This window comes from Nyctereutes procyonoides, unplaced genomic scaffold (genome assembly GCF_905146905.1).
Source record: "Nyctereutes procyonoides isolate TBG_1078 unplaced genomic scaffold, NYPRO_anot_genome, whole genome shotgun sequence".
In the NCBI taxonomy this organism is placed as follows: Eukaryota; Metazoa; Chordata; class Mammalia; order Carnivora; family Canidae; genus Nyctereutes; species Nyctereutes procyonoides.
In genome coordinates this window covers 12,236,210-12,245,940 of record NW_026575052.1, presented here as the reverse complement: position 1 = coordinate 12,245,940, position 9,731 = coordinate 12,236,210, and the positions used below count along the sequence as shown (strand labels likewise).

At 49.9% G+C, this 9,731-nt stretch overlaps 1 protein-coding gene across 2 annotated transcripts in view; it reads right to left on the bottom strand.

Annotated features, from left to right (window-relative positions):
- Positions 1-540: 540 nt before the first annotated feature.
- The window catches only part of ARID1A (AT-rich interaction domain 1A), a 68,973-nt gene continuing 59,782 nt past the window's right edge, over positions 541-9,731 (bottom strand). The window contains exons 13-20 of one of the 2 annotated variants that reach the window (XM_055330983.1): positions 8,564-8,696; positions 8,216-8,391; positions 7,708-7,858; positions 7,492-7,626; positions 7,311-7,407; positions 5,941-6,832; positions 5,466-5,596; positions 541-3,611 (exon numbers count right to left, since the gene is read on the bottom strand). In XM_055330983.1, the coding sequence (XP_055186958.1) occupies positions 1,881-3,611; positions 5,466-5,596; positions 5,941-6,832; positions 7,311-7,407; positions 7,492-7,626; positions 7,708-7,858; positions 8,216-8,391; positions 8,564-8,696 (3,446 nt within the window). In that variant the 3' untranslated portion in view covers positions 541-1,880. The remainder of the gene's footprint in view (positions 3,612-5,465; positions 5,597-5,940; positions 6,833-7,310; positions 7,408-7,491; positions 7,627-7,707; positions 7,859-8,215; positions 8,392-8,563; positions 8,697-9,731) is intronic. The other variant, XM_055330984.1, reaches the window with a different exon arrangement.

The window sequence follows — 9,731 nt, the reverse complement described above, 5'->3', positions numbered from 1 at the left end:
TTTTGCTGTTTTGTTTTGTTTTGCCAAGCAATGGAGTTACTGTTTATTGGGAAAACTATGGGAGAAGCAGGTTACTAGGGGAAAGCAGGGCATTTTAGCTCAAGGGGTGTTCAAATTAAACTTTCAAACGTTAAGTTGGAGGCTGCCTTGAGATAAATGGTTGTCTTATTGTTAAAATTTCTTAGAAAAGCAGATTTCCTCTTAGCCAACTATTTCCAAAAGCTCTTTTTCCCTAGAGTATTGTCAATTTCTTTGGCTATTTATATCCATTATTATTTCAAGAGGCTAATGTGCCTTTTACGCCTAGAACTTCCCCTTACAGGCGAAAACATCACAGATGCTTTAAGTTTACTTATTACACTGTGGAAGGTAAAGTGGAATATGGTGCAGAAAGAAACGGTCCAGGATGCCACCATTCAGGGGAAAAAGCACCCTGAGGGACATTTTCAACCAAGAAGAGGACCAGCAACCCCTGACCCCCTCAAAAAGTCAAGCTTTTGAATAGTCTAAAAACAGTAAAAAGCCTCACAAACGTCTTACCAAGATTTAATGTACATTTATTCTTAACACGTGGAACATATAGTATAAAGATTTCATACTGAATAAATGATATTCATTAAGCCAAAAAAGGAAAAAAGGAGGAATTTACATCAAGTTTTAGCTACATTGTTTGAAATACAAATATGCAGATTTTATCACTGAAAAAATCTCAATTGTGTTTCTTCATCAGGAACTTCAACTGAACCTAGAACTTTTTCACACCTCGATTAGAAAGAAAACAAAACAAAACAAAAACCCAGAAAAAAATAAACTATAAGTTGATTGGCTGCTGAGACAGCAAGGACTTTTTACAGAGACCTGTACAGCATCGCGCCAAGAGGGGCGATGTCTGGCAAGAGATTAAATAGCTGTGTCTCGCTTTGTGCAGGTCACCAACTTGTTAACTCGTCATACTATAAAGGGGCAGCTGGGAGGGGGACCAAACTGTGGGGATCCAAGGGTATGTGCAATGTACAACGTCATATATATACACACGTGGCAGCGCAGCCGCTGCAGCTAAAGGTTAAAACCAGTTCTAAGAGGTGATCTCAGGGTTATTCATACAATCAAGGAGGAGAGAAAGAGGTCAGGGTGTTGTAGGTTCACACATGATACTTTGGGGGAAAAGCCTTTTTTTTTTCTCCTCAACATTTAACTAAAAACATTTTTAAAAACTACATCTTGCTGCTGACCCAGCGTTTTCTCTTGTTTCCATGTGAGACATTATTATTACAGTATGTTTACAGTATCAGGTGTACAGTACAGTACATGAAAGGGTCTACACTCTACTGCACAGGCCTCTCCAGTGAACAGGGTCTGTCCACAACTGCGAACTTCTCGGCTCCTGCAAGATTGTGAATGTACAACAATAAACCACACACAGTTCAGCAGTCACCTTTTTTGTCCTTCAGAGGTTTTTTTTTTGTATTTTTTTCCTTTTTTTTTTTTTTTACCATTAAAAACAGTTATGAAATGTGGCATCCCGTTGATGCAAGGGCCGGGAAAACCATTTTTATTTTATTTTTTTTCCCCAAACTCACTGTAAACGACAGTAACTTTGGTTAAAATAAAAAAGTCTTCTATGTAGGCAGAGCTTTGTCTTTTCAAATAGGGTGGGGGTCCTGAGGGGAGTAAGGTGAGGACGAGGAACAGAAAGGTGTGAGGTGAGGTGGGGGTGGGAGGAGGAGAGAAACAGGAGAGACTTTTTACCCAAGGGAGAAGCTGGACAGCACAGGGTAAACTGGATTCTGAGGTGGTTTTGCATAAATAAAGGGCAACAGTCAGTTTCTAAGTTCTCCACACACGCACACACACACAGGGAGGGAGGTGTCCCACGGCTGTCATGACTGGCCAATCAAAAACAGTACATCACAAATGACTTGTGAAACCAACGAGTTCATCAACGGTGATACCGAGATGTCCAACAGCCGTGACTCGTACAGCGTGAACTCCGAGTGGTTCTCGTCCACCTTGGCCAAGGCCAGCAGTGCGCGGGCAGCCCGCCGCATCATGTCCACACTCGTTGGCTCGAAGGGCGGGTTCTGCATGTGGAGCAGGCTGGCCTGGCTCTGCTGGAACTGTGTGGCAGCAAGGCTGTCCTCCAGGAAGCCCAGGAGGTTGCCGATGCTGCCCTTCTGCACTGCGATGGCACGAGCTGCCAGGCTGTCGCCCTGTGCCAGGTTGGCCAGCAGTACCACAGCCATCTCCCGGCACACCGGGTTCTTTCGGTCACTGAGGAAGCGCACCATGGTGCTATACAACTTCTCCAAGCGGCTGAAGGGGGGCGTGGCCAGGATCAGGTCCACATTGTTGTCCTGGATGCTGAGTTTGCTGAGGGTTTCCAAGACCAGTCTCTGGGGGGAGAGGACGGCATTGGGGCCCAGGGTGGAGAAGGGGTCCTGGGCTTCAGCGGAAGGGCAGACTGCCCAGTGTAGGAGTCCGTCCAGGACAGGCAGGCAAATGCTCTCAGGGTACGGAGAGAGGTCCAACTGTCCCGAGATGTTGGCGAGCGTGACCAAGGTGTTCTCCCGGAGCATCTCCAAGCAGTCCCACCACCACTCCACTTTGTTGCAGCTCACCCCTTGGTCCTGCTCCTCCTCCTTCTCATAAGTCAGTGGTGCCTGCTTCCGCTCTGGGTGCTTGTGATGCAGGAGGATCAGCTTGCCCAGGATCAGCAGCAGACCCGGGTGTTTGGACATCTCAAAGTCGTTGCCTGGCACAAACGATAGACTTCGGATGGTATTGGAGACACAGACGCAGCGTTTGGCGAGGGAATCCTGCCAGTCCAGAAGGGTACACAGTGGGGTCTCATCTTTACTGTGGGGTTCGTCCTCTAGGATCTTGATGTTCCGGTGGCTCTGTGCCGGGCTGATGCCGAATGGAAACTTGCTGCTCTCCTTGGTGGCCTCTGCACTCTTAGCTCCCTCTTCGGTCAACGTGCTAGACCGAGTGGACAACATGTCATCCATTGTGGCTGTGATCCGTTTCTCTGGAGGGCCATCAGGTGGGGGGCCCTCCTGTTCTGTCGTCCCTGGCGTACCCTCTGGTGCTGTGACATGTTTCCGGGTGACTGGAGGGCAGGGCACATGAGGCCGGTTCGGCAGCAGCTCTGTCTTGCTCTCAAAGTGGGTCTGGATATGCTCAGTGGTGTCCCCCCCACCAATCCGCCAGTGCAGCAGGCCACTGTCAAACTCCTGCACGCGCCCGAGCTTATCTGAGCAGTCCACCACAAACGGGTCATTCTTCTGCACGATCTTTACTGGAAGCTTGTCGAACTTACTAATAAGTTTCTCCTCACTACTCTCTGTGGCTGCCTTGTCCTTGCCCGAAAAGGCCATCTCCTCGTCATTTTCCACTACTTCTTCCTCTTCTTCCTCCTCTAGTTTAGGACCTAAAAGGTCTTCTTCCTCCTCCCCCTCCATGGGGGCTGGACTACACGCCTTGCTGAATCTCCCAGGGTCCAGTAGTGTTCTCTGTCCTGGGTCACCCACCTCATACTCCTTTAAAATGCCAAAGATCTCGATCAGGCAACGTCGGAAATATTCCACAAGGAGCTCTAACAAACCTGGGAGCTAAAAGAGAAAAACAGGAAATAAATGGAGAAAAGGGAGCTAAAGGAGAGAATCCTTGACCTTAGAGGCCTCCCACGGTCTGCTACCTAATCTCCCCACTCCCTTTGTAGGCCAGACACCTATATTTCCTGGAAGAGACAGAGTTGCTCCTTTCCCAAAGGCTCACCACAAAGCAAGTCACTCAATCTCTCCTATGCCCAACACACACTTCTTCCTTCTCCTTAGCCTACCTTCCCATAAGAGAAGTGTGTCCGTCCTGCCAGAGGTAGGACACATTGACCAACAGCTCTGTACCTCACCATCTCTTGGACTCCTCGTTCCCCACCAATCCCTGCTTTTCTTCACCAGGCCCAGGTCCCTTCCTGCTCGTCATTGCTACTGTCCCTCAGGACACTCTACATTCCACTGCCAAGCACAGCCCAACACTAAGCATGGTGGAATGACCCCTTCAACATGAGCTGAGAGAGGAAGTGTGGACAGATGTTCACCTGCTCTCTTCTCCAAGCTCCCCAACATTCCAGGAGCCTGGACCTCCATGAATCAATCATATAACATAATGAGTGGGATGAGGCTTCAGTCCTCCAAACATTGGTCAAAGCTGGTGCTAGTAGACCTAAATTTCAACTTGGATCTGTAAAGGCCATTTACCTTTAGAAGAAATTGTTAATCTCCAGTCAGATTAGTTTTCGGCTGAAGAGTACAACAGAATGGAAAAAATAAGGGCTTCAGAATAAGAAAGATCTAGGTTTGCATTCTGGCTTTTCTAGGAACTAGCCATGTGATTTAAACTCTCTAACCTGTGCTGCTTCTATCTATCCATTGAACACGATGGAAATTCCTTTAATTGACAGTTGTTCTGAGGTCTAAATGAAATATACCAAAAGCCTGGCATAAAGAAATTGCTCAATCAATATCTATTCCCTTTCCTTCTCGTGGGGGAGTGGTGGTGGTGGTGGTGGTGTGTGTGGCCATTTTATGTAATGGACATGAAGTCAGGCTTTGGAATCAGAAAGACTGCTGACAGCTGTGTGAATCTGGGCAAAGATAAGACTCAGCCTATTTACTCATCTCTAGGAGGCCACAGGTGCCTCTGAAAGCTGCTGCAAGGGTGACATGAAAGAAAATATAAAGGACCTGGCACACAGTGACGGCACCAGAAATGGTTAACTATTAATAACAATGCCCTCTAGCCAGCCAGCTCCTTGATAGATGGGTTGAAAGATACTAAGGATCAAAAGAAAGAGTGGGATGGGGGAGCAGAAACTCTTCCCAGCTGTTGGGAAGACTCAAGGTGCATGTCCTGTGGAAAGACAATCTTCTGGAGACTCACCTCTGCAAGAACATAATTAAAATACCACCACCACCACCACCACCACCACCACCACCACCCACGAGCAGACTTCTCTCCATTTCTCCTTCTACACCTTAGGAAAAGGGGATCAGTAAAGATCTCCTATATTCACAGTGGATAAAGTGAGGCGGGGAAAAAGAAACTGCCATGCTCACTAATAAAGACAGCAGGTTTTTCTTGGTAGTCTTGAAAATTGGTCTCCTCACATCAACAGAATCTCCATTTCTTACCAATACCAAAAGTTTCTCCCAAATTCCCTTTGAAGTCAATCCTGATACCTTACACAAATTATTATTGTTCTCAGTGTTCTGGGCCCATGGCCAGTGGCAAAGTACTGGCATAGAATCAAAGCACTGGCATGGAAGATACCAGGGAGTGAGCGAGAGAGGGGAGACCATGTTAGCTAGGGATGGCTTAATTCCCTGTGTCACTTAGCACTGTCTACTTCGAGAAGATCCCAGGCCCTCCCATTCTTCCAATCTTTCCCAGGCACCTATACTCACCTGACTGAGGTTGAAGGTCATGATGCTGTTGTCATCATACAGCAGGATGTTAATGGTGTCTAATGCCCATGTGCTCTCTGCCAGCAGCCCAGACTTGAGGGACATCATTACCCGCCATGCCTCCGGGGTTCCTGAAATAAACCTCCATGTCGCCCATCTACCAAGCCCAGGTTGGCCAGATGCTCCCCCAGTGGCCCATCAGTCAGGCTACTCTGAAGATAACACACGGTGGGAGGCAGTTCCTATCTAGGAGAGGACACACATCTGCTTCTAGGCTCCCTTAGGACATCACTGCATGGCGCTTGCTTTTGGTAAAGCCTGAAATCAGTTGTTTTCCTTATCCAAAGTTCTTTGGCTCTATTTTAGACAACACTGGACCGGATTTTATCCCATCCAGAATATCAGGATGGAGTCAGAAAAATGGACAAGACTTTAAGGGGCAGATGAAGCAACCTGATCAGGGAGATCTCCTTACCGATGTCTTTCATTGTGAGCCGCCTCCTTTGCTTCAACACAGGCTGTGTTGCTTCCACAGAGCCAGGTGGGAAGGTGATGTCCCGCCGAATCATGGGTGGCTGCACGGGGGCAGGTGCTATGTGCGAGGCAGGTACTGGGGGGCCTGCCTTTTGCATCTTCATCCCAGAGTGTAGGAATGGAGACTTGCTAGGAGAGGTGCGGTTCTCCATTGGCCGGGGCAGGGGAGCGGGGCTGGATACCTGAGGAATGTGATTCTGCATGCTTGGCGGGGGCTGGTAGTTGGATGGAGGGGGCCTTGTCATGGGGGGCACGGGGGCAGAGGGACCATATGGGGGCTGACGTGTACCATGGGAAGGCCACGGGCCTTCATGGTTGGCCCTCTGATCCGTATGCAGCATTTCATCTGTTCGGTTCACACCATGATAGGCAGGGCCCTGGGGGGCAGAGCCAGTGCTCTGCCTGTTGGTGTAATTGTAGGTCATGTCATTACGCCCCTGCCACATGGTGCCTTGCTGAGCAACCTCAGCTGATGCTTGTATGGGGCCGCCCATCATTTGCGGTGGCATGTTCTGCTGGGCATTGGAGCCAGGGGCTGCAGAGACACGGTCTCGGCCAAACTGGAATGGAAACTGGTTCTGGGGGCCGCCTGCTGGTCGGCGCTCAGTAGCAGCGGCGGCAGTGGCAGGATAAGCGTTGCCATACTGGTTGTATACATCTTGCTGAGGGGAAGGCTGGGCAGCTTGCTGCTGGCTGGCAGGCTGGGGCTGGGCTGGGGGCAACTGCTGCTGTTGTGGCTGCCCCTGCCCTGTGCTGTATGGCACGCTGTACATCTCCCCTTCGTGCCGCTTGGCGGGAGGACCGTATGTGCCATCCATTGGCCGTTTGTAATTCTAAGACAGGGACAAGCAGAGGGCAAGTTAATACTCTGCACGCAGGGACACAAGACCCATCACAGATGCCAAGATGGCTACACCGGACACTTGCCAGGCTTACTTCTGTGCCTCCACAAGAGGACACAGACTCCAAGGGAAGAATGGAATCACCTTTACAATCTTTTGAAGTTGTTTCTGAAAGCAAGAATCATTACCTATTCCCCTCTGGTTCTCCCTTGCTCTAGGTAGAAAAATGTAGAAAAGTTCAAAAATCAAAAAATAAAGTCTGTTTCTAGCCCTTTAAAGAACTAGAGAGACTGGACTGGAATCTAAACACGGATAAAATGGAGGGCTTGGCTCTTCAGCAGAACTATGTGGGTGGGAGAACACCAAAGTATCTAAAGGAGGCTTCTTAAACTTTTCAACTTAATCTTCTAATGGGCTCTCAAGGGGAATCTGTGTGTCAGTGTACCCTGCTACCCACTCCCTCCCTCACCTGCTGCTGCTGCTGATACATTGTGGTCTGCTGGCTGGGGAAGGGGCTGCCGGAAGGGGTGCCTTGAGTGGAGAACTGATTGCCATAGGAATCATGTCTGCAGGAGGGAGAGAATCAGAGGATCAGGGTGGGAAATGGCAAAGCCTGAGCCACAATGACACTAAAACCAGGCTTCACTTACCGTTGTTGCTGCTGCTGCTGTTGCGGGGGGTAGCGGCTGGGAGAATACATCCCCGAGTCTGGGTTGGAAGGCATGAGATTCGGCTGTGGAGCTCCAGTGCCCATGTTTCCCTCGGGTCCTATTCCAGGCTCCGTCCTAAACACAAATGGAGAAGTGGATTGAGTTCACTCTTGCTGTGGGGTGCTGGGGTGGGACACGTGCAGGGGCCATGCTCACCTCACTCTGTCATAAGGACCTCCATAGGGATAGTGCTGTCGCGGTCCCATTGCCACATTTCCCAGCCCAGGGCCAGCAGCACGGCTGTAGGGGTCTCCCATTCCGCCATTGGGGCCCTGCCCTGAGGACATGAAGGGATCACTCCCTGGAGCTGAACGCAGAAAGGAAGGCAGTGAGCAAAATGGTAAGCCAGGAGGCCTAGCAAACTACACCTTGCCTGCCCTGAACACCAGGCCCTCTTCAGGGCTAGGTTTGATCCTACTGTTTCCCCAACAGGTTCAGAAGAGATCTAAAGAGACTACAACCAGCAAAGAGCACGTACTGGTTTAGGTGGGCAAGTGAGGCCAGCGAGAGGGAGACAAGAGGTAGGGATTTAGAATGGTGGTTAGGACTGGAAAGGCCTTATCTCAGAGAATGGCTTTACAGGAACCCTGAATCACTCTCAACATATCCTCCCCATTTCCCTGGCCCTGTCCTCAAGGGCACAAGGCTAACAGCAACTGGTCACCTTTCCTCATGCTGCCATAAGGATCCTTATTTGGCTCGTAGGACATGCGCCCCATCATGTCAGAGGTATTCATACTGGGCTGGTACCCAGGGTTTGGAGTCATGGAATTCCGCTTCTGGAATGTGGGGTCACTTCCATCAGGAAAGGCATCCTGGATCCCAACCGAATTGCTCCTGCTCCAGAGTGAAAAAAGCCAATTAAACCCCAAATAAAGGAATTCCTCCTTTAGGCAGGGCACATGAGAGTCACTGGCTGAGCAGGCAGAGCAGGGACCACCCTGGGCTGCACAAGAACTCATGCACTTCTGCCCAGATCCTCCAAGTCACCTGCCTCTGTTCCTGGCCTTACCTCATGCCTGGCATGGGGGGGATCTGACTGTGTGGTGTGGATGCTGGAGTTGGTGGCTTCAGGTCTCCTCCTTCTGCCATGGAACTGCTGGTTGACTGAGGTGTCTGTGGCCCCTGCATAGAGCCAGATCCCGCTGTGGACAGAGATGTGGGGTGAGCTGGCAAATGTTTAACTCTCACAGAAATACACAAATGCCCTGGCATCTCTGGAAAGGATTGTTGTAAGGCTAAAGCTGGGGTTCTTAAAAGCCTAAATCACCCTTCTCAGCAAGGGATGTGTAAGGCCAGGTAATAAGAGAATCTGAGGGTGGTTCTTCTTCTGACTGGGGCTTGAACTCATGACCCTGAGATCAAGACCTCAACTGAGACCAAAAGTCGAACAGATGCTTAACTGACTAAGCCACCCACATGCTCTGGGGAATCTGAGATTTCTATTGCTCCTTGCTACTGTTTCACATTTGGAGAATAGGAATAGTGTGGTGATGCCATCACCATGCTAGTGATTTTGTTGAGTTCCTGCCAGTTTCCCGGACTACTTTTCTTTACTTCCCCAAGGACCCCTGTCTAACTAAACCCTATAATGCTGCCCACAAGTTCCCAGTAAGAGCCCCTGGAATCCTAAGTAGGAAGGCTCCATCTTGTCCCAAACCTGCAGTGTACTTGAGGAACCTAGGAGCTCCTACTCACAAGTATCTAGCATTGTATCACCACTCAGGTTCCAATGTGCCACCAAGCTGATGAGAGCAGAACTACCAGTAATTAATGTTTCCATTAGTTACCATTCCCAGCAGCAGATATCCCACTGCTTAGGCCTCCCCAGCTGATGAGTCATCTCAGGCACTCATTACATCCTCAGAGGTCAATAGCAGGGCACATGTGTTTACACCCACCTTCTAGGAGCTCTGGCCTTCCTCCCTCCCCATGCTTGCCCTGGCCCCAGCCTCCTCTCAGAAAGGAGGGTGGGCAGAGGCACTCCCATCAGTGAGTTCCATTCATATCCCCCTCTCCCTCCTTCCCATTCATTAGCATCTCAGCTCCCTGGGGAATTCAGGGCCCCAGTCTGAGCTGCATTCTAAGGCGCTGACATCCGTGGGCCAAAGCTCCCAGATGGCCCTGCCTCATTGCGATTTGTCAGATTTCCCCACTCCTCTGATGTCCCTCCCACTCGC